We start from the raw sequence: 25342 nt of genomic DNA, 5'->3' as shown, positions 1-25342 counted from the left end.
TGTGCTGGTGTGCTTTCGAACTGCTAGGTTGGCAGGAAGGTGGGACAGAGCAACGAGAGCTCACTCCGTCGTGGGGATTTGAGCTGCCGACCTTCTGATCAGCAAGCCCAAGAGACTCAGTGGTTTAGACCACAGCCCCACCAACATCCCTTGAATAAGGTAGTGGTGACACTTCATAGGGCAGGTATGGATACACCTCCTATTTCTGGGGCTACTTACATCTGTTTCCATATGGACACACTGCAGGGTAAAGCAGAATCAATCTGCAATGAGCTTTTATTTTTGGAATAAAACCAGCTTCTCAATTAAACCAGTCTTTCCAGGGGCAAAAAACATGCAATAGATCTAGATTGTGTATGCACTACATAGAATAGACAAGTATTCCATCTCCATTGATTTTAGAATAAAATGTGTATATGCAGCTATAGTTAGAATTGTAGCTCTCATTTAACTCAAAAGAATTTACATCTTGGTAAATGTGTTTCAGCTCAGACTGTATGACAATAGGGCAGCTAGTGAGAACCTACTAAGAATGGAATGCTCTGCATTTCCTGTGTACCCTGAAGAAACTCCATGTAGGAAATTACTGTATTTTTTCTGCGTATAAGATGCCCCCATTATAAAACAACCCCTATTTTTGAACCCCAATTTAAGAAGAAATCAGTATTTTGGGGTTGTTAAGCTTTCTGGGGGTGATCTCAAAAAAACATTGTCTTATACAGAGAAAAATAAGGCCGTTTCTGAGTTCATCGAGAGATGGTTTCGTGTAGGGTATGAAAGTGTAAGCAATTAACTGGGACGTCTCTGGTTCAAATCTCCCTTTATTCATTTATTCTCTGAGAGGTATTAGGCAAGCTACTGCTGTCCACACTTCTGTCTGAAGTATAATAGACTTTATCTACCTGGCAGAGTAATTTGGGGGATCACTGAGATAATATATATGTAGCTCTTTGAACACCCTAAAATGCTCTATGGATGCTCAGACTTGAATTCATTATAAAATTTAGCTGATTCAGACAGGCTGAATCACTGATGTTATTCTAGTACGTGGAAGTTCCAGGGCACATGTCAGTAAGGCTCTCACCAGCGGAGACGCCGCTTGGGCTCTGCCGCCTGAGGCAGCTGCCTCCGTCTGCCTCGTGGACAGGAATGGCTCTGTCTATGGCAGGGGTCTGCAACCTTTAAGACAAAAAGAGCCACTTGGACCCGTTTCCGAAGAAAAAACAACAACTGGGAGCCGCAAAACCATTGCGACATTTAAAACAAATATATCTCTGGAGCCGCGATCTGACAGCGGGCGGGAAGGTGACGTTGGGACGGTGTGTGACTAATGCACGCACCGCCCCCATGCGACGTCACAGCCAGTACAGCGCCCGCCACAGTGGGGAGTGTCAGGGCGCACAATGCGCCTCCTCCCCTCGCTAGTATCCGCCCCAGAGCCGCGGCAAAGGTGTAAAAGAGCCACATGCGGCTCCGGAGCCGCGGGTTGCAGACCCCTGGTCTATGGGGACAGAAGGACACTTGGGGCAGGAACTTCGACCTTCAAAAAATGAACTATGCTATCAACCTAGAAACAAAACTAAAATACCATAAGGACAAGGAAGAATGTGTGTCAGGGGCAGAAAAAGCCCCTTTCCTGCTCACTTGCTTCCACCTGGAGGATGTGCTGAGCAGGCTCACCAAGGGGGTCCTGAGCAGGCACCTGGTCCCAGAAGAATTTAAGCAAGGAGCAGCAGCCTCGCTTCCAATTTCGTCCAGAAACGGACTGGCAGACCGAGCAGCCGCTGTTCCCAACCTGGGGTCCCCAGCTGCTGTTGGACTACAACTCCCATCATTCCTCAGCAGCGCGGTCGGCGGCCAGGGATGATGGGAGTTGTAGGGCAGCAACACCTGAGGGCCCAAGGCTGAGAAAGGCTGCGCTGGGCCCTCTTCACACGCAGGGAAGAGTCCGAAAAGGGAATTTCGAAGCGGGACGCGAAGGTAGAGGCGGGGCGGAGGCTGCTCCGGGAGAGGAGCCCGGGCGACGGAGGAGTGGGCGGCCTCTCCCCTCCTCGCCAGCCGGGTCTGCCGGAGACCCAGCGGGAAAGGGGGCACCGCCTCGCCCGCCCCCCCCCCCCCGGCCCGGGGCTTCTTTGCCGGGGCCGCGCGCTCCGCGTGCCCTCGCCTCGCTTCAGATCCCGGCCAAGAGCATTTATTTGGGCCGGCGGTCCTTGGGGCAAAGCTAAGAAACGGGAAGAGGGAGGAGAAGCTTCGAAAGCGCCGCCAAGTTCCCGCCTTATCGCTTATTTATCTCTTCGCGCTCGACGGCGCCTCCCGCTCCCTCAATCTAGCCGGGGGGTCGCGGAGGTCAGGCGCCCCCTCCCTCCCTCCCTCAGCTCCCCTCGCCGCTTGTTGTTGGGGCCGCGTCTGCAGCAGCAGCAGCAGCAGGGGGAGGCGGGGCCGAAAGCCGAGCCCGTCCAATCAGAAGCTCCCCTCTCCCGATTGACTGGAGGCAGCCTTTTTCCACCCTGCGCGCCCGTCTGGTCTGGCGGCGGAGGCGCGCCTGGGGGCGGGGCGAGCGGGCCGCGACTGGGCGAGAGGCGTCTCTGGCGCGCTGGCTCCCTGCGAGCGAGGGGGCGCGAGAGGGGCTGAGGAGGCGGCGGCGGCGGGGCCGGGACGGGGACAATGGCGGCGGCGGCGTCTCCTCCGCGGCGGCGGCGGCGGGGCCCCTGCGCTGCTACTCTGCTCCGCTGGGCGACTTCGGCGGCGGCGGCCGGGCAGCTGCTGCTCCTGCTGCTGCTCCTCCCTGAGGCGACGACGGGTGAGTCGCCTGCTCCGCGCCTGGCCGCCCACCGGCTCTCCCCTCGGCAACATGGCGCCGCTCCCCGAGGAGGCGTCCCGGCGGGGGGAGAAGGGGAAGCAAGCGCCCGGGGAGAGCGAGAGGACGCGGGCCGAGTCGCCCAGGCCGGCGGCCCTCACAAAGGCTAGTGCCTCCCTGGGAGAAGAAAGGAAGAAAGCGAGCGCCTATAGAGTCTCGTCTGCGCGTGTTTCTTGGGGGGGGGGGTGCGCGCCTTGTTTTTGTGTAGTATTGCACTCTAGGGCGCGCCCCAGAAGCCGAGGGCGCCGCGCGTTGTTCTCCTTCGCCTCCCGAGCCCCCGCCCCTCCCTCTCCAGCCCCACCGGCCCCCGAGGGCAGATGCTCCTTGGCGCGGGGAGGGGGGGGGGTCTCCTGGGCTTCGCTGGGGCGAGGAAGGGGCGGGACGCAGTTTGGCTGCCCCCTCGAGCAGGAGGGTCGCGGCGGCCCGGCCCTGTGTGTGCTCCTCGCTGTGTTCGAGGTGCTGCAGGGAGAGAGAGGTGAGGGTGGTGCCCCTTGGGATGATTGACGTTATCTCAGCACTTGGCTGAAACTTTGTGATCGAAACAGCGGAGGAAACCCGGCATTGTTCCCGCGCCGTGGCGGTGAGATGCTGTGGAAAGCTTGCAGGGTGCAGCTACGTACCGGTATCCTCGCGCTGCTCGCAGAGAAAGGAATGCCTGTGTTTTGAAGAAGTTTTTAAGCCTTGAGATTTCACTGATGTCCGCATTCATCCCGGCTCGGTGTGCTTGCGGCTGAGGCCAAAACTGCACCGATGCCAAGAACCGCATTGAATCGTAAAAAGGATGGCAAAAATCATGGGAACTCAAAAGCCGTTGTGCCTGTTGCTTTAATGGGTGTGTGGGTGGTTGTAGAAGTTGCATCTACAGCTACTGATGTTACACTATTTTTGTAAGCAGTCCACAAAGCACTTCTAACCTGCTATGATCACAGCTGATCTGTATGCAAAGACTGTACATATTGAAGACGCAGCACTTCAGTGTAACATCTTAGTGCGAAAACCTGAGTTTGGGGCATTGCATCCACCACTTGAGATTTCACTGCAAGCAGCAATGATGCAAAATACATGATCTCAGGCATGACTTTCATGGACAGACATGACCCAATTTTGCAGTGCATATTTGTGTGGTCAGAAAATGCAGAGTAAAAAACAGATCTGACATCACTGAGAATTTTAACTGAAGAGTAGCATAGAAACATAGATAAATACAGTGGTACCTCGGGTTACTTACGCTTCAGGTTACATACACTGCAGGTTACAGACTTCGCTAACCCAGAAATAACACCTCGGGTTAAGAACTTTGCTTCAGGATGAGACCAGAAATCAGGCAGCAGCAGCACGGCGGCAGCAGGAGGCCCCATTAGCTAGTGGTGCTTCAGGTTAAGAACAGTTTCATGTTAAGAAAGGACCTCTGGAACAAATTAAGTACTTAACCCGAGGTACCACTGTAAATACATTTAAATGCATTGTGGCACCTGTGGTTCAAAAAATTAGATTTCAGTTGCAGACATTATTGGATTCATATTTTATCAGTAGATTCCATACATCAGCCATAAAAATGCAGTTTACATTTGTGCCCATAGATCAGGCACCCCCAACTTTTCGGCCCTCCAGATGTTTTTGACTATAATTCCCATCATCCCTGACCACTGGTCCTGTTAGCTAGGGATCATGGGAGTTGTAGGCCAAAACATCTGGAGGGCCACAGGTTGGGGATGCCTGCCATAGATAATACTGTACAAAAGGTTCATCCAGTACCTCACTGCATTGCTGTGGCCACCTGTGGCGCATCGGTGAAGGGTTGCATGGAGACACCCAAAACTACCAGTTGTTGCTCCTTTGTGAGTGGCCTGCTTCCCTTGAGTGCAAGGACAGCCACTTGCAAAGAAGGAGTGACTGGTACTCTATGGCAGTGGTTTTCAACCAGGGTGCCATGGGGTGCTGATGGTCATGGTTACCATGAGCAACACTGGCCTATGTCCTCCCCCCCCCTCCTCTGATGCCTTCTCACGTGTCTGCCTCCCAAAGGCTTGTGTGCTGTTTGCTGCAGCAGCCCTGGCTACAAGTTCCCCAGGTGAATGGTGCCCATGGGGCTGGTCAGGGGGTGCTGGTTATCAGGAGTTGAGGTGACCTCAGACTAAGCAAGCAAGCGGGTGAGAAAGCCCAGCCAGCCTTTGCTGTTGGGAATGGACAGACAAATCCCAGGCCCCTGTGGGGCAGGCTGGAGGGCAGCTCAGAGACCAGGGGCGGCAGCAGTGGCTGCCTGGAGGATTCTCAAGGAGAGGAGGCTGAGGTAACACTCCACAAGGGAGGGTATTCGAAAAAGGGTGAGGGGCTGCCTGCTCTACAAGCAAGGGGTGACAGAACTGGGCTCCTGAGCCCCACAGGGGTGCCACAGAAAGAATGTAGTTGGTCAAGGGAGCCGTGGACTCAAAAAGGTTGAAAAACACTGCTGTACAGGATTGAATCCTCCTGTTTAACAGCTGATCAGCAGGGGGATTCAATCCTGTGCTGTCTTGGTGTGCCTGCCCTTTAACCTTAATTTTTTTTAAAAAAAAACCTGCATATTAAAACAGGAGTATAAACCCCTTTAAAAAGACATTGGCCCCACTGCAGGACCGAATCTGGGGTGAGCTGGACGGCCACTGGGGCAGCACAGACTGAATTGGCCTGATTTGGGAGCAGCAGATCAAGGTCACAGGGCAGATTGGGAGTCCATGCACAGTCCCAATGAGAAGAGAGAAGAAATAAGGCAAGATAGGTCACAGACCAAAAGTGCAAGAAGGCAGTGATACAGAAAGGCACCACTAAGTGACAGAAAGAAAGAGATGAAAGTACGGTAATAGAAAATGAGAGAAGAGACCGATGAGCTAGATGTGAATTTTTTTTGGATATCATGGATGCTGTTTTGGTAAATTGTAAAATTTGCCTAGCAAGACAATTCTCCTTGCAGGGAGTGGAGTGAGGATGATGTGGCGTCCCTGTTCCTTCTAACTCTGTGGGTGTCATTGTTAATGTGTGTTACTATGGTATGTATTTTTGAGTTTTTATATTGTAAACTGCCTGAAGGGTGGTATAGAAATTTAGGGTTGGCATATTTCAAGAGGTAAAAATCTGGACACAAAAAGTTGAGCTTTTTTGGGGCAATCGCCTGATGCTCCCTCTGCCGCCACCCACGCCAGAGCCTGAACCAGAGCACCACGCACACAACTTATTTTTTCTAAAAAAACAAACAAAATACAGGACATTTGATTTAAAATGTAAAATTCCGACTGGATGGGCATGTAGGACCCCCAAAAGAGGACATGTCTGGGAATTCCCGGACGTATGGCAACACTATGAAATTTAATAAATAATAATTACAACTCTCACTTCCTGCAGCCAGACTACAGCTGTCACTTCCTGGGGCCCCATGATGGCAACCCCTGGGCAACCAAGTTACCCACTGCAGTAGCAACCTCTTTGTTTTCTCACCACAGTAGACACTTCTTTGTTTTACTCACCACAGTAGACACTTCTGCATTCTAGTTCCCATCACACTTCTATTCTGGGAGAAGTCTAGAAAGCCATAGAAACAAAATAGAAAGTGAACAGTGTTGTTATTCTATGACTCCCTTACTGCAGGCATATCTATGGGGCACTATAGGAATAGGTGGGACCTAGACCTATGGTCTAGGTGTTCATTGGAAGTCTCTCATACACCTGCCAATTTATTGGAAAGCTGCTTTATAGAAGTCTCAAGCAGTTTTAATGCTTTATCTCAAAAAGTCTTCCCTGGACTCAGAGACATTAAGACAACTGCTGCATTGTTGCAAATGTCCCCTTCTTGGGCAAGGTGATTGAGAAGGTGATGGCTGGTGATGGTCTGCTGTAGGAGTGCCTGGATGAAGTGGATTATCTAGCCCTGTTTCAGTCTAGCTTCACCTTGACTGATGGTTTTGTGTTCTGTTTGTTTGTTTGTTTGGAAGAGAGACAGGGAGAGTGCTACCTTAATTATTTTCATATATTGTGGCTTTTGATGCCATTGACCATGGTATCTTGCTGGCACTGCTCAATAGATAGAGAGTTGGGAACATGTGTGTTGTGGTGGCTCTGCTGCTATCTCCAGAACCACCACCAGAGTAGCACTGGAGAACTTCAGCTGGGCCCCTTGGTGCTTGTGCTGTAGAGTCCTGCAGAGTTCTGTTCAATATCTATATGACTTTACTGGGATAAGTCAACCAGGGATTTGGAGTGTTGATGATACCCAGTTCTCTATTCCATCTGAATGGAGAGGCAGTTAAGGTGCTGGACCAGTGTCTGTAGGCAACGACTGGCTAGATGTGGGGCAATGAGCTGAATTGAATCCTGATAAGTTGGAAGTGCTGTAGAAAGGTGGGATTTGTGGGCATACCTTTTCCAATACCACCCAGCTTGAACTTTAAGATCTGCTGCAGTCTTGCCAATGAACACAGCCTGTTTGGCTTGGCAGTCACGTAAGCTAAGGTTTTCTCTGTGGTGGCACAGCAATTGTGGAACTCTTTCCCCGCAGAATTGTGTGTGTTCCCTGTATTGCTGCTATCCCACTGACAGCTAAAAATGTTTGTTCAAGCCTTCAGGTGAGCAGTTTTTATGTTTTCCCAAGTTTTACATAACGGTTTAAAAACTATTTCTGATGGTAAATTGGATTATAGCTGCTCTGGGCTCCATTAGGAGGAAGTTTAGGGTTAAAATGTAACAAGTGAGTAAATCTGATATGTTGCAACAACAGGCCAGGTAACAGAGCTTACAGAGAATAGAACCAGCCCCTTTGGCAGACCCAGTCTCCAAAGCTGTCCTCATGTCTGCTCTGGCAACACTGGTACTGGACCTAATCTACAGCCTCAGTGGTTCATGTACCTGTTCATCTTCCAATATGATATATTCTGTTAAAGGTCATCAATGCCCTTCTGTATTCTACATAGGACAAACCCTCCCGGCTCTATGGCTGGGATAGTTAATGGGTTTTGTTTTTTGTTTTGCTTGGAGACCATATTGAGGGTTTTACTACCTGTCCAAGGGCTGCATGCCAATGTGTACACACACTAGGGAGTGTGGTTACACAGAAAGAGCCTGTACATGTACACACTTACACACGCAGCAGAGTAGCTTGCACGTAGCTGTGCACACACAGATAGCTTGGCAGAAGAACAGACTCAGCAGCAGATAGACATATATTCAGCAGCACTTCTGCTTTCCAGGGCACTGCTGTTGTAGGAGGGTTCCAAAATTTTATTCTCCATTAAAAAATGAACTTCCCCTCTACACCCCAATTACTTTAATTGCCTTGAAACTTAACCAATCAATTTATTCTGCATTAATATATTATTAACCCCCTCTTTACATTGATTTCCTGTGAACATTGGCTTCATTTCATTGTGCCCCATTAAGACCTCCCAATTTTTTTCCTCTTCATTGATTGATTTCAGTTTCCTAAGTTAAATTGGTTTCACCACAACATTAATTGCATTGCTTTCCATCTATACCCCCTTTCTTCCACATTGATTCCCTCTCCATTTCAGATTGCTCACTGGTAAGTTTTTAAGAAATTGCTGCAGGCACAGTCAGCTACTTCAGTGCTTCAGTTTGTCCCGCTGCTGGCTATCAGGACTGATCATGCAAGATTATCTCTCTTGGACAGTATAAACATCATAGCCAGCTACTCAAAGCACTACTCATGGTTCTAGAGGAAAAGGCTGAAGACAAGCAAGCAAGGGTCCTCAAGAGAAGTTGAGGACAAAAACATTTGACTGTACCTGCAGGGCAGTCAGCACTGAGCACCATGGCAATTCAAAAGGGGGTAGGGTGTCAAAGAGAGAAAAAAGACCCCCTAAAAGGGGCCACTGCTCCTGACAGATCTAGGTGGCATGCTTTTCACATGGTATGGGGCTGTATATGGGCCACAGCTAAGCCATCGCTGCTCTATAAAAAATAATAAATGACCACAAATGTGACCACAGAAATTGTAATATTCAAAAACCAGTGAGGAAATATTTCAACATACTCACAAATTCAGGAAATCTCAAAGAGACTGTAGTGTGGAACCATGAATTACAATCAAGAGGCTCAGTGCTATCACTTGTGAACTGAACTGAGATGAGGGATCCTTAACACATACGTGTTAATTGGCTTACCAATGTCAGAAAGCCTGCTTTCAAAATCTGCATTGTAAATTACCACTGTTCAGTACATAATTATCAGTGTTTTTTTTATGCATTTTATTTCCCTCTGACTTCGAAATCCCTGCCCTAACCAAAATATATACCTGCAACTACATGCATCTGACCAAGTGAACAATGATCCATGAAAGATTATGCCATAATAATTTTTTTGTTCTGTAGCGTGCCACACAACCCTTTGTTCTTTTTGATGTGTTGTATTAGTACCATTAGTACCATGTTAGTTGTTCTGTCATAAAACATACTATCAGTGCGCCCCAGGCCTGGCATGCACTCAATGAAGTTTTACAAAATATTCACTATGAACAGTTGACTGCCAAGCTATATCACACATTGTTTTTGAAATTTCCCACCAGTTTCAGAAATGATTTACAATATTATATGAAGGGATCCTGTTTGAGAAACTCAATTCATTTCACAGTTCTTTGGATTATTGTGAACCTATTTCATGTTAAGGTTACAAAAAACAACCATCTGAAAATATGTCAGGAATGCTATTCTTTTTCCCAGATGTTGGCTGTCAACTTACCCAAACTGATAGAAGGAATCCATGTAGAAACTTGTTGCATACGCTAGCTGCTTTATCCCTGGATTTACTTGAAAGCTGTTTGGCAGCTATTGCACCAAATATGCATTAATAAATTTATGCTGTTATAAATTAGCAATTAGGAGTGGAAGCATATTTTGGGGGCCCTTGGATTTTGTAACTCCACCAGTGTTTAGCATAACTAATATGAACATCTCTCTTCCCCCCCTGCAGCTCTACAGTGTTACTGTCTTGTTTGTACAAAAGATAACTTTACATGCACAACAGATGGACTTTGCTTCACTTCTGTAACACGGAACGGAGAGAAAATAACACGCAATAGCATGTGTGTGGCACAAGTTGATCTGATTCCCAGAGACAGGCCATTTATTTGTGCCCCCTCAACAAGTGAAGGAGTTATTACTGTGCCACATTGCTGTGACAGAGACCTCTGCAATAAAATAGAGCTACCGATTCCAACCCCAGGTAATTTCCCCCACTCCCAATTTTGAAAGCATAATGTGAGAAACAATATAAAATAATTTAGTTAAAATCAAAACAGATAGTGGAACAATCTAAGCATCCAGTGACTTAATCACATGGTCGCATCTTCTACTCCTGTATTGCACTTTTGATGTACCAAGTAAGTTTACCTGAAAACTGGGGGAAGGGGGAATCTTGTGTAGATATATGTCCATAGAGAGATATTTCTGTTTTATTCAAGTGCACAAACATATACAGGCATTGACTATATAATTGATAGGTTATTTTTATTTGTCTTCTGTGTCTCCCCATTCCACTTCTAGGTCCCCTCCCAAGAAAGCTGCCTTCTAATTTAGGACCAGTAGAATTGGCTGCTGTCATTGCTGGACCTGTTTGTTTTGTTTGCATTTCACTTATGTTGATTTTGTATATCTGCCATAATCGTGCCGTCATACACCATCGCGTTCCAAGTGAAGAAGATCCTTCTATGGATCGTCCTCCATTTATATCTGAGGGAACAACTTTAAAAGATTTAATTTATGACATGACGACTTCAGGCTCAGGTTCAGGTAATAAGAGTCTCTTCCCTCTTCCTGCTGCCCTCTTCTCCCCTCACCCCCATATACTAGTACATAATCTTTTAAAGGGGATAGTATTGTGCAACACAAGCATAGTTACTTGCTAAATGTTACGGGAATAATGATTTTGCGATTGTATTTTACTGGGGTTGTGAGGATATAGCTAGGCAGAAATCATAATTAGTTTATCATATTGCCAGCAACTTGTGAGAAATTCAGATTTTAATCAGATTTCAAACCAAAAGTAAAGCTTGTGTGAAGTTTCGTTTCAGTGCCATGCTCAAATGCTTTCTTCTGTTGCAGACAAACCCTACCTAAAAAATATAGATCTTGAGATTAAGGTAAAATGTTGTTGAAATATACAACATTTATTACTTCTCATATCTGCACAATCTCACCAAAATGCTTGCAATGCACACTGGGGGATATGGCAGGATCTGTGTATGTATTGCCATCTTTTTTGATCTAGCAAGGAAGATTAGACCTCATTGATTAATGCTATGGATACCAGCCTAGTCCCATAGTCATTACAACAATTGGAGGCACATGGTATTAAAACCTGTAGAAAGATTTCTTAATATCAATAGGAAATAGTTTGAGCTATAGGCAAAAAGAAAAGGTCTCAATGTCACAGGAAAATGTCTTATCTGTAATCTCACTACTGCTTCCTTTGCAGGAGAGCTAAAGTGGCAGATTATTTTCCAGTGCTCCAAGGCAGGCATAGGCAGGTTGGCTAATACAAGTGCCTGTGCATTTTGCCCCCTATTGTTAGTTCTATGAAGGCTAGAACTTGCATGTCCCATCCTCCCATGTTAAATGAAAGTTGGGGCTACAGGCTAGCAAGACTAGAATATGGATAAAACCTGGCCAGGAAGTGAGTGACAGTGGCATTTTTCATTGCAGCAGCTATTTATTTTATTTCTGGAGTTCTGCTTCTACAGTCTCATGAAAAGATTTCATTACCTTTAATGGGGGGAGGGGTGGAAGGTGAATCTACTCTGCAAGTTTTGACATGGGTGAAACAGTAACCAACTGCCCCTTGTTATTTTGGGCCAGCCCTATTTGAAACAAGCTACCTTCATAAATGGTGTTTTGACATTTTCTTTTTTCAAAATCCATAGTTAAGATTAACCAAAGTTTGCCTGGGTTTGGAGATCACAACAAACTGCACAACAAGCTACATGCACCCATGTAGAACGTGGGTGGAGACTTTACCGCCTTCCTGCAATTTGTTGGACTAACATCTTGCAGCCTTGCTAGAGGAAAAGGGAGAGAGTGGGACCCATGTCTTGCTGTGACTCATCAACCATGGGTGACTGACATGTGGTTTTCCAGATGTTGCTGCACTACAGACAGTGATCAACCACTGGCCCTGCTGACTGAGGCTGATGGGGGTTAGAGTCACACAGTACCTGAAGGACCACAGATTAGCCAGCTCTGCTCTAAACCGCGGTTTGGTGTTTTTTACAAATGAGGTGAAACCGTGCACAGAGTAACCTTTTGGCATGTTGTGTAGTAGCTGTTTGCTCAGTAATATTCTGCTGAAGAGAGAAGTTAGAGATACCAGTTACTGACTAGAAAAACCACATCAATATTTAATTGAACAACAGCTGAGAAGGTGTAGTTCCATGCCTTTAGTTTCCAAAGGATGCACTTACTGTTTCAGCCACCAAAGACAGTCGTCTCTCACTTTCCACAATCCATTACTTAAAATAGAGAGTTCCTGTATTTGAAACTAAGAAAGAACTAGAGAAGATAGTTGCAAAGTATTTCTTGTTTCTCAGTTTTAAAAAGTAAAAAAGCTATTCCTATAGCAAAGAAGGAGAAAATATTACTTCCATATGGTCCTTTTTGTTCCTACCATGAACTTTGCTCCTTCCATCTCCCACTGTGGCTACCATCTGAAGCCCAGATCAAAACCTGGGTCCTTAGCCCAGCATTTCAGAGTGGGGAGCTCAACCCTACATACATATTTTGCCATGTTTACTAAAAATGTATTTGGGAGCTATCTGAGGAAATTTGTGGAACTGTGGAACAACTTGAGGAGTGAGTGATTGGAATCTGTTCCCAGAAACTATGCCCTGTAATTTGTATGTTTGCCTCTTAGTCACATTTAACTTGCATGATTTTAACTGTATGCAGTTGAATACCTTTGGTTGAAATCCTGCAAGTTAAATGCAGGCAAGGCCCTCACTGTGCATTGACTTCAGAAGCCTCAAGATGCTCCCACAAGATTCAAAGAATTACAGGAAATTGAAGAGCCCTTGCAAAAGCATCCCAGGGCCCCTGGAGCCAGCAGGCTGAGCTCACATGAGAGTGGCTCCAATGGTTTGAGTATAGGCATTTTTATGTATATACGGAACCCTTGGAGCTCAGCCCCTGCAGAAAATGCAACTGTACTGAATACCAAGCAACATCTTCCTGGTCTCCTTATTCAGGAACTAACTGAAACGTTGACACATCTCAAAAGCAATATAGCACTTTTTGGAGATCAAAGCTATAAAACTGATCCATATATCAGGAAAAGGTTGTGGTGCTCTATTGCAGTGTTTCCCAAACTTTTTTGGGCAACGGCACACCTGTTTACTGAAAAAAAATCTCACGGCACACCACCATTAAAGCCCCGCCCCGTGACGTCAGCGCGCAGCGTCACGCCGGGAGGGACGCACGAAAGTGAAAGTTTTTTCCCTCCCCCTTGCCGGGGAACCTCCAAGCTTTGGGGGTGGGAGGAGGCAGCAGAGCGAGGGACTGAGGGACGGCGGCGGCTGTTGTGGTGGTGGCGGCGATAGCGGGCGGAGGAGGGGGCGGCGGCGGGGCTTGAGGAGCCGTCGCCGGGAGTTGCTGCTGCTGTTGTTGCTGCTGCTGCCCGGACATGCCGGCCTCCTCCTCCTCCGCTGTCTCGCGCTCCTCCCTTTTGCACGCGCTGCCCCGCCGCTCGGCACCACCACCGCGGAGCCGCCCCCGGCTCGACGCGGATCCTCGCCGCCGCCGCCTCTCACCGCCCGACTCGCCCGCCTCCCTCCCACGGCACACCAGCCAATGTCTGACGGCACAGTAGTGTGCCGCGGAACACCGGTTGGGAAACACTGCTCTATTGTGTTATTTATAATATTGAAGAAAAACAGGAAGAAATCAGTTATCTTGGATCTCAGCCATGAATAGTGATTTTTTTATCCAGTCAGGTAGCTTTAAAAGTAACAAACTTGGTCACTGTTTTCAAAATAAACTTTTTTTTTTTTTTAGGTTTACCTTTACTTGTTCAAAGAACAATTGCAAGAACAATTGTACTTCAGGAAAGTATTGGAAAGGGTCGATTTGGAGAAGTCTGGCGTGGAAAATGGAGAGGAGAAGAAGTTGCAGTGAAAATTTTCTCCTCAAGAGAAGAACGTTCATGGTTTCGTGAAGCAGAAATCTACCAAACCGTTATGTTACGTCATGAAAATATTCTTGGGTTCATAGCTGCAGACAATAAAGGTTAAGTTTTTTAAAAATTGCTTCTGGTCCCTTTTTGCTTGTTGAAATCTCATAATGCTATCTATTGCACTTTGTCAGTTTGAAGTAATTTCTACATTGGCTTCACATTAGTGTTTGTGTTTCTTGTATATGCCCCATATTGATTTCTATTCTGTGAATCATAGAGTTGTAAAGTTCAAAGATGATGACTAAATTGCTACCATTCTTCATCTCCTGGAAATACCCAGAAACTTGCAGTGAGGAAAAAATGTCTTCCCTCTTTTGAATGAAATGCTGCTCATATAATTGATTTAGAATTGCAGCACACAATTATGAATCTGCATGGGCACTAAAATCAGTTATAGTTTGTAGGCCTGCCAGTAAGGTCAAGTAAGCTGGCAGGCACAAAACAGCCTTCACCTTGGTATTCCCATGTTGTAGAATTTCCTCAAGGGAAGCATAGTTGGTTCCTTCCATGTTAGCTTTCAGGTGGCTAGTTAAATGCCAAGTCATTACCCTGTTTTTAATGACAAAATTGTTTTAATTTGTTTCATAGGATTACTAATCTGAATAAGAATCTGCTAGTAACTATTTTGTGTTAGTTGAATTTTTTGGGTATTGATTGTACAGTACTTTCAAAAAACTGTTAAGATTGTGAGTTTCTAGGAATAGTCTTGGAAAAGGGCATATAATTTATTTTAGTGAGTGAAGAAGAAATAAATCACCAGATTTCAAATGTTCTGGTGATCTTTGTATTTTCAAAAACAAAAAATCATTATTCAGTTGTTTGCAATTACACAAACTGCTTAAATATCATTGACTAGATGATCCTTGGAGTCCCTTTCATCTCTATGATTCAATGACTTCATTGGGATTACAGATAGGTAGCCGTGTTGGTCTGCCATAGTCAAAACAAAAAAAATTCCTTCCAGTAGCACCTTAAAGACCAACTAAGTTAGTTCTTGGTATGAGCTTTCGTGTGCATGCACACTTCTTCAGATACACACTGTATCTGAAGAAGTGTGTATCTGAAGAAGTGTACACACTGTACACACTGTATCTGAAGAAGTGTGTATCTGAAGAAGTGTGCATGCACACGAAAGCTCATACCAAGAACTAACTTAGTTGGTCTTTAAGGTGCTACTGGAAGGAATTTTTTTTCATTGGGATTGAAACAGATGGTGTATGCAGGATTACAGCTTTCACCATTTCTTATGTTTTAGCATCAGTAGATGCTAAAGAACTTAGTAGAAAGAGACCATGGTTAAATGAAATGCTTACCGCATACAAGATAATAATTTTTATGTTTTGCTTTTGGAAATGCTTATTTTATTTCTTCTGGGGTTGTTTTTTTCAGATAATGGTACATGGACACAGCTGTGGCTGGTGTCAGATTATCATGAGCATGGCTCTCTCTTCGATTACCTAAACAGGTATACCGTTACTGTGGAAGGAATGATAAAGCTAGCTTTGTCTACTGCCAGTGGACTTGCACATCTTCACATGGAGATTGTTGGCACTCAAGGTAATTTACTAAATTAAGTATGTAGCATTATTAATATGGACCTAATAGGAGAAAAAATCACATGGTTATGCTTGTGTTCTTAAGATTTCTTATATATTAAACATATTATCTCCCTGTAAAGCACATTAGACAACACATAGCAGCCTTTTTGAGCAATTTATAACAGCATTTACTTACATTTGAGATGCCTCATAAACTCTCATGGCAGTTTAGTTTCAGACGAAATATGTCTTTATATATATCCCTATTTCTCTTCCAGTCTTAATTCTATATAAAACAAACTTTGGTTAGTTTCCTGCTAATTTTGGGTTCAGATTTTAAAAATATGGTTTTTTTATTAGTTTGCATTTATAATAGCAATAGTAGAAAACACATCCACGTGTTCTGTCAGTGTAGTATTTCCCTCCACCCCAAGCAGAGGAATTAGTCATTTAATAAATTCCTCTCTATCATCTTATATGGGCAAATGTGAAACACTGAGATGCAACTTAGCACATTAAAAAAGTGTATGTTGATTTAATTGAAATTTGGATTGTCATGCCAAGAGCAGTGGAATAATGGGGGCTGTTATTGGGTGGTTGTTACTTCTATTTTGATTATGTATTTTGTGGTTTTACGTTTTGAATTTATTCTGTGAACCGTCCTGAGACCTGCGGGTGGTATATAAATTGCAACAAATAATTAAAAAAAATTAACAAAGTATGCAATACAAACTACTTTTCCCAGTGCTCAGTAGTCAATTCATCTGTCCTCCTCTCATATGTTGCAACTAAAATCCTGCTTGCCCAAGCGAGACTCAAAGGCAAAGATGGACTAAAAGAATGCCAGTACTGTGTACTTTATGCATCTGGAAGCTTTTAAAACATTTTATTAATGAGGTGTATTTCAATATGGGATTCTATATTACTTTAGAAAAATCTGTATTTTAATTGTATTTTTAATTTTATTTTAATTGCTTTTATCAAATTAAAATATTTTATTTTGTGAGATGCCCGGAGCACTTAGGTTATGGAGCAGCTATATAACTTCAGTTAAATAAATTAAGCTTCTTTTTTACCGAGTCAGGCCATAGGTCCAGCTTGTTCATTATTCCCTATGCCGGGGTTGCCAACCTTTGTGGGCCAGCGGAATTTTGAGAAAGTGCAATGGGCTGGTGTGAGAACATAGTACAACACAAAATAGCTGCCACATCCAAAGGGGCAGGGGGAAATGCCACAAAATGATATTAGCACGCTCCTCTTCTTAGCCACCCCATTGGGGAGAGGGTCCTTATCAGCCACTGCTGCACTCACAGACAAAAGGTTTTTTTGCACCTTGCCTTTGTTCAGAACAGATGGAAAGGTGGTTGTCTCATCCTGGTATCCAGGGAAATGTTGAGCTATGGTCTGAATGACTAGTACCCAAATTTATTTAAGGTACTTAAATTAATAGGATAAGTAATTATTACAGCAGCATCAGTATTACTTTCATTGCATCTTTCCTAGGCACTCAGAGAGCTTCACGTTGTATCAGTAACGTTGTTCATATTTGTCAAGTGGTTAACAAAATTTATGTCCACCCGCCTTTCCCTCTACAAACTCTTATACTTTGGTACCATGAATGAAAGTTGCTTTATTTGACTTGAACCATTGCCAAAGATCAGCTTTGAATTTCAATTTAAATGCACAATTAAGAAATTTCTAGGCAGATGCACTAGTTGATTAATAATTTTCTCTGTGTTTTTTTTTTTTTAATGCAGGAAAACCAGCTATAGCTCATAGAGACCTGAAATCAAAGAACATATTAGTAAAGAAAAATGGTACCTGTTGTATTGCAGATTTAGGCCTGGCAGTAAGACATGATTCAGCTACAGACACAATAGATATTGCACCAAACCACAGGGTGGGAACAAAAAGGTAAAATTAACACTCTTTAAAAACAGAATATATTATATTAAAGAGACTGATAAACATAGCCCTAAACTTAAATGTACAACTGCCCCAGGGTCTCTTGGAGAGCAGGCATTCTAATAATGGAAACCAGCATAGTGCAGTATTGTGCTGTTTGGGGGTTAAGGATCAGTTTCCCACACAACTATGAAGCTACATAGATAATTGCTGTTTGTTACCATAACTCACCTGACAGTGTAACTGGTGGTGTTGAAATATTGCTGGTGGTTGCAGTAGTGCCCCTTCTCCTCATACCTCCTTATTGGTGAATGATCTAGAACTTCTGGGTAGTGCCTTCTCTTAAATAGGTGATCGGAAGGTGCTTTGTTCCTTTCCCCCATAGTCATCTTGTTGATATACAGTGGTGCCTCGCAAGACGAAAATAATCCGTTCCGCGGGTCTCTTCGTCTAGCGGTTTTTTCATCTTGCGAAGCAACCCTATTAGCGGATTAGCGCTATTAGCGGCTTAGCGGCTATTAAAGGCTTAGCGGCTAAAAGGCTATTAGCAGCTTAGCGGCTTAGAAAAAGGGGGGGGGAGCGAAAAAAATCGCAAGACTCGCAAGACATTTCCGTCTTGCGAAGCAAGCCCATAGGGAAAATCGTCTTGCGAAGCGCATCGAAAAACGAAAAACCCTTTCGTCTAGCGGGTTTTTCGTCTTGCAAGGCATTCGTCTTGCGGGGCACCACTGTAATAAAAACAAAATTACTGCGAAGGAGAAGTGTGTGCCCAATTTCTCAGAACATTTATTTTTCAGTCACCCAAACCTACCTGCCTTTTGCAGAGTAATTAGTGTTTTGAAAATCATTGTAAATTATAATATAGATTTGTATTTTTAAACATAGTTGCTACTTAAGGGCAGCTAAGTGGCTAGGCTGCTTTAACCTGGCATGAGCCTTGTTCTTGCAACAGCTGGTAAAGAGATAAACATCTATATGGACCATTTTATGTATGCCTATGTACTCGAACCTGTATCTCACATATGTCTTCACTGAACTATTACTGTGGGATCATTCCGGAACACAATTACACACTGCAGATATTATTGCAGCGGACCTGATTACTCTTTAAATAGCAGTATTGCTTTGCTTATTTTTGAGAGATTACCAAACTCGAATAAAAGCCTGCTCAAATTGATCTAAAGGTTTAGTTGCCAAAATGGCAAGATAGTATGTAAAATGGCTTTGTAGTTTGACACACAGGTGCAGGGATTAAAAAACAAACAAACCAGTGCAATGGTTACTTGTTACAAGTTTCACATTGCTTGGTTTATAATCTTGAATAGATCCTATTGTAGAAGTAGAACTAGGCAGGGAAATGCCCTTTTATGGTGTGAAACCCAGAGGAACTGCAGGGAAACTTAAATAGACCAAGAAAAGTTCAGATCTTGAGATCTATAGGTGAGCAAGATCCATGAAATAAGAGAAGTAGAAAGTGAGAGGTGATGACATGCAATGGCTCCCTTTCTTGGAGGTTCCTTTACCCTGATATGACTTAGACTAGCCACATCTGCTTCCACTCTGGATTTCTAAATACTCTTCTAATAAAAAGTTTTAAAATATACAAAGCTTCCTTTTGGGATGACAGAAGGCTTGTGCAAACACTACTGAGAAGCAGGGAGATGAGGAGAGGTGTTAGAGTCCTTCTCAGTAAAGCTGGGAGGGGGGAAAACTTTCATTTACCACACAACCTCCTTCAGCAGATATAGCACTGTTGTGTATGTATACACCACTTTTTCCTTTTCTGCCTATGGTGGGGTGTTCAGAACGTCGGGCTTTCTTCTCTCTGCACACAATCTGCACCATGGCATTTTGAATCCTGTCAGGTTCAGTTGCAGAAAAACCAAGTGTCTGTGCCCTCTTTGCATAAGTCCAGTTTAGAGAGCAAAGAAATGGACATGGAGCAGGAAGAGTCACACGTGCAAAGCCCACATATTCAGTCACATAACAGGGTGTCCCTGTCCTGAAATGATTGGAACTTCTGCATTCCTCTCAGTTATGCAGAAGTTCCTACTATAGTTACTTTTTTAAAGTCTTGGTTGAAATGTAGAGCCAGGTCAATAGTAAGTATCTTGAGAATGTCATTATTGCGTAATGCCTAATTGGCAGAGTGGCTCAACTGTTTCTAGTGCCTAATTAAAGAGAACTAGAGATAACTATGTTTATGCTTAATAAATAAAACATACTGGTTTTCATTTTGATAGGTACATGGCTCCTGAAGTACTTGATGATTCCATAAACATGAAGCATTTTGAGTCTTTCAAAAGAGCAGATATTTATGCAATGGGATTAGTGTTCTGGGAAATAGCTCGGCGATGTTCAATTGGTGGTAGGTACAAATAGAAATGAAACAGAATTGACTTAAGATTCTGTCATGACAACAGTTAACTTACAGCTTGGTTTACACGTTTTAGGAATTCATGAAGATTACCAACTACCATATTATGACCTGGTTCCTTCTGATCCTTCAGTTGAAGAAATGAGGAAAGTTGTTTGTGAACAGAAACTTCGACCCAATATTCCTAACCGATGGCAGAGCTGTGAGGTAAGGTTTTTCAAGCTGTATCAAAATGAGAATATTTAAAAATGTATAAAGCAGCTTAGTTTGAATTTTTAAAAATAAAAACATTGAGTTACATATTCAAAAATGAAACTTGATTGTGCCTTGAAGGATATCCGTTCACCTTATGCCTTTAATTATGGGACATACCTAATCACACAAATATGCAATATATTAACAAGAATAGCAGTGTGGGGTGCAGAAAATTTCCCAGTGAAATGCTTTTCTATAGGAAATTTTCAATTTTTAGAAATGCATGATTTTATAAAATTACGATAGTTAGTAAGAGAATTGATAATACAAATTATATTGCACAGCTAGAAGGAAATTGAATTGGATTGAAAATATTTAACTTTTCATGTAGTTATCCTTAGGAACTGTACATACCTACACACACAAGCATGTTAATATAGTTTTTCAGTGTTCTTTCTTAAAATTTAACCTGGGAAATAATAATTATGTTAATGAATTTTTACATCTTAAAATAATGGCTAGTACTCCAATTCAAATTATCTTTTAGATTCTAAAACTTCACAGTGTTTGAAATTTTTTCCAAGTAAAGCTTAGAGTTTGTTTGAAAATAACATTTCAACCACACTAAGTGTACTTTATGGAATCTTCTGCAGTCAGATATTTCAGTTCAGCTGGCTAATGAAAAAATTTTAATGCCACATGTTAAAACATTAATGCCACAGCTCTGCTTACTAATATGCCAATCAAATATGCTAAATTAAATACCAATTTTATGTCAGTGGAAAATTCATAGCACTGAGATACAAAAAGATGAGAAGTTACGGTATGAAAACTAAACTTCTGTTTCAATTCTTTACAGGCCTTGCGAGTAATGGCCAAAATTATGCGGGAATGTTGGTATGCCAACGGTGCAGCAAGGCTAACAGCTTTACGCATAAAGAAAACACTGTCACAGCTCAGTCAGCAAGAAGGCATAAAAATGTAATCTTGGAGGTGTTACTGAAGGAGACTTTTAAAGGACCATATCTGCACCTAATTTGTGCATTAAGAAGGCTAATTGTTCTACCTCACTGGGGGAACAGAAGGATATTCCTGCCTTTTGTACAAAATAGGAAGATCAGTTATTAGCCCAGGATTTCTATAGATGCAGTAAAACTTTGTACAGCTCCCTACCTTGCACTACGGACTCCTCTTTCCCACGGACTCCTCTTCCGCTTCAGTAAAACATAATCTGGTTTTCCAAGGATTAACGCTGGTCCCTGTTTCATGGAGAACATGAAGATGATGCTCGTGCACACTATCGCACTGAAGGATATCTTTAAAGTTTTTAAAGCTATTTGCTTTGTTCATGATGGCGCACTCTATATTCTGAACCACTCTTGGCTTGTTCTTATCAGATTGTGTAGTTTTTTGGCTACTAGGACACTTACTGTTGGACGTATTTATCAGGATTTGAAGACATTACCTCATCCACTCTGGAAGAACATATACAACATATGCAGTTATATTTTGTATTTCTGTTATTTTGCTTCAGAACATTACATGCCTTCAAAATAGATTGTACTGTACCAGGAAGTGCCACTTTTCAATTTTTGTAATGCACTTCAGTAGGTATATGCAAAGCCTTTGGTGCTTGTAGAATGATAAAATATATCTTAACTAAAAGGGAATTTTATACTACATTTGGAATTCTTTTTACCAAAACCTCTTAATTCTGAAGACTAGGAATTTTAAGTATATAAATTAATTCTGTGCTGTTATTAAAGTTGTGCATCACAATGAATTGTGGTGTCAAAAGTGGCACTTAACTTTTAATGACCCGTAAAGAGTACTTCAAGATTCTTTTAAAATTTGATATGAGGGCTTAATCCGAGAAAATAAATTTTAGCACTCTGATGTTATCTGGGGCGGGGGGATTTTTTTTCTGCACAGACCCTTACCCATTCAAAGAACAGCGCTCTTTACTAAAGTGTCACCTGTTTCCCTGCTTCTCGAAGGGTAATCCATGTGTAAAAACATTGCATTTGTGTAGCCTTATTGTATGCAGTCCTTGTGTGCAAAGCAGTAGACTTTCCCTAGCATCTGTAGCTGTTGTGTGATCTTGCTGGTCAGGTCAGTATGTGCTTTCTTAACAGATGGTTGGCACTATTGGCTCTGACCTCACCAATTGTATATATCTGGAGATGTGTAAGGACTGACTCTAGGTCCCCACGCTCCTAAAATGTGGTGCCATTGGACTTCTCCATGCAGGCCAACTCCTGTTTGGTGGCAAGAGCTTCACATGTGGAAGTATTTGCACAGCTTGTGGCTCGCCTTGAAAGTCACTGCTTTGAAACCTCCATCTATTATTACTAAATCACAGGTGGATAGTAATATACCATTTGTTTTCCGGTGCATACAGGTAGCTGTAAAATTTGCTGCTGGATGTAAAATACTGTTACATCTACAATACTGAAAAACTGTGCTTGCGTTTTAAGGTGTATTTTGAGTTTCATTTATGTAAGTCTTATATCTGGTGCACAAATCAAATTTCTATTAATGTATCTTCAAGCTAGTTACATTTATGAAGAACCATGAAAAACTAAAATCTTTTTTAAAAAATACTTTTGATTTCCATAAAAGTTAAAATAAGCTAGCAAGCAAAAACTACCTATTTAAGTTTGTCTTTCTTCAACACAGACATAAATGAAAAGGTGAAGACTTTGCCCACCTGCAATTTTTTATAGTGATGTAGAATGAAAATAATATTGGTTAGCTGTACTGGCAGCCCCCCGTTTTGTGCACATTTGTGAAATTGCGTATAATTGAAACCCATTGAGAAAGCCTGCAGCCGCCCCATTCCTCCCCCACCCACCCCATTCTGCCCTTTAGTGATATTTCAGTGATGTCTTTACAGTATTACATTTCCAAGTCACTTTCAGGTTCAGTGTGGTGCATGTCTACACAGTCGCACAAATACTGAATGTGCATAAATGGGGGGCTGCCTGCATACCAGTTATCAATCCTTAACTTCCCATGATTCACTCATGCCAAAATGATTTTACTATTTTAGTCTAGAGAAAATTATGAGGTTGATTTTTTAGCAGTTCTTAAAATAGACGTTGCAGCAGGAAAATTGTATATCATGAAAATTGTACTTTGTTATTTGTGGCTTCAGCTGTGATGATGTAATTTTAGTCATGTTTTCCATTGATAATTTGTCAATATCTTTCGAATGAGTGCCTGTATATATTACATAGAACTTTTTTAATCTGTTGCTTGTAAAGTCACATGTAGATTAGGGATGGGCATATCCTCTAAGGCTTCCCTCAGATCGGTTCTGGATTTCCCCAATTCTGCCCCTAACAGAAAAACTTGTACAGAGCCAGTCTGAGTGGCTCAGATGGTTCACCTGTTCCCTTCCTTTGACTCTGCTATCCTATTGCCATCCCCCTCCCCACTGCCACTACCATCCCTTCCAACTTGCAAAGCACTTTCTTTTCTTTACCTTCAGGTATGGAGTGGGAATGGCACTTTTCTATCCTCCTGATTCACTTGCCTGGTTTAGGACTGAAAGCAGTCTCCCTTGGTAATTAAGGTCCTAAAGGGCTAGAGGTTGCCAGTTCTTAACAGCCACCACTTTCGGTCCTTATGCCCTGCAAAGCACATCAGAGTGCATCTGTTAAGAGATGTACAAACCATCACCTTCATTTCCCATTTTAAGGTCTAAAGCAAAATGGAGAACAGAGGTGCCTGGCGTGCTCTGGTCCATGGGGTCACGAAGAGTCGGACACGACTAAACGACTAAACAACAACAACACAAAATGATAGGTGGGGAATGTGCTTTGGGGGCTAGAGGAACAGTGGGGAAGGAAGTTGGGAGCCATTTGCTAACCTGGATAATAATCTTAGAAATCGGGGATGGAAGTCTTAAAAGCTTGCTTCTCTTTGGAGGTAATTTTTTAAGAATTTAAAAAATGGTTTCCAATTTAGACTCAGATTGACCATCACAACAGCTCTGATATGCATCTTTAAGCAGCTAGACAAGTATTCATATTTTTTTCTGTTTTTGTTTTGCTCTTGAGAGTCCATGGGGACCAAAATATTTTGGCACTCAAAACATTTGAATGTTATACCTTTAAAAATCTGGTAAAATTTTGATGAAAGCTGTTGTGTGATGTGTACTGCACAGTACACATTTGTTTAATAAGGGTTTTTATAAAGTTTTTTAAAAATAGCATTACAGTTGCTGTTCAGATCTTGGACATATGATCCAATTGCTTACAAGACACATCAAAGGAACAGTAGCAAACCTTGTTACTCAGATGTCTTGAGTGCTGTAACTTTAGGTACTCTTAATCCTTAAGAGTTGGAGTTTTATCATAACATTTTTATTTGCCTTTTCAGATTTTTGTAGCCTTTCACACCTTCATGTCTTGTAAACCTAAAAATATCTGTATATATCAGTGGCATAGTTTTGCAGATTCATACCTAGTAAGAGGCTATTCTAGCAAAATAACCATCTGTCAACTGAGTGCCATGGATCCACTTTTTAAGCTAGCTCCTTGTTCATACTGTGCCATTAAAATGGTTTGAATGGTACTTGATTTTTTTTAACATGTAAAAACTTGCTTTAAACTTAAATTACCTCTTAAAAAGACCAAGGTACATTTACCTCATTCTGTATATAAGGTTTAATATTTTTTCAGAACATTCTCAAGGTTGGCAATTACATGTCTCTTTAAAATATGAGTATTATATGCATAAACCTAAAACCTTGCTGGTTCTGATACAAAGCTCTGTGTGTGCTCTTGAAGATCTGCTAATGTCAGCTTTCCTGTTGGCTTCAGAGATGGATGTACACTCAAGGCTCTGGTGCTGGTTTTGTAGGAGCTACATGTGCATACTGGAGCATCTGCACGTTTAAACCAGCCCTGGATCAAGCTGATTGTATATTTTGTCAGATTGCGCATTTCTTTTTTCTTTTGTATTATTATTTTTTTTGCAAATATGTTCTCTGTTTTGTTGAAATAGCACCAGCTCTTTCAGAGTTGTATGGGTAATGACACATACATTTTTACATTTTGGATGATAAATTTTGAGCATCTGTACAAATGTGTTACTTTTAAGCCTTACAGAATTGTTCATTGCCCCATTTATGCTTGATAATGTATGTGCAGTAGAGTCTACGACAGAGGATTGTAAATAGTCTAAGAATAAGTATTATTGTTAAGTGCTAACACTACAGTAGAAAATAATAAAAGCAATTATAGATTTTCTTTCTTCTTA

At 42.7% G+C, this 25342-nt stretch overlaps 1 protein-coding gene across 1 annotated transcript; it reads left to right on the top strand.

Annotated features, from left to right (window-relative positions):
• The first annotated feature begins 2646 nt into the window (after positions 1 to 2646).
• Positions 2647 to 25342, top strand: TGFBR1 (transforming growth factor beta receptor 1). The gene is made up of 9 exons (XM_028751949.2): positions 2647 to 2800; positions 9812 to 10063; positions 10384 to 10629; positions 13882 to 14112; positions 15449 to 15616; positions 17355 to 17511; positions 19746 to 19870; positions 19956 to 20086; positions 20934 to 25342. The coding sequence occupies exons 1-9, from the start codon at positions 2665 to 2667 to the stop codon at positions 21057 to 21059; spliced, it is 1572 nt and encodes a 523-aa protein (XP_028607782.2). The 5' UTR covers positions 2647 to 2664; the 3' UTR covers positions 21060 to 25342.

Source organism: Podarcis muralis, chromosome 13, assembly GCF_964188315.1.
Source record: "Podarcis muralis chromosome 13, rPodMur119.hap1.1, whole genome shotgun sequence".
NCBI lineage: Eukaryota > Metazoa > Chordata > Lepidosauria > Squamata > Lacertidae > Podarcis > Podarcis muralis.
The sequence above is the reverse complement of the archived record's forward strand: the minus strand, read 5'-3'. Positions and strand labels throughout refer to the sequence as shown.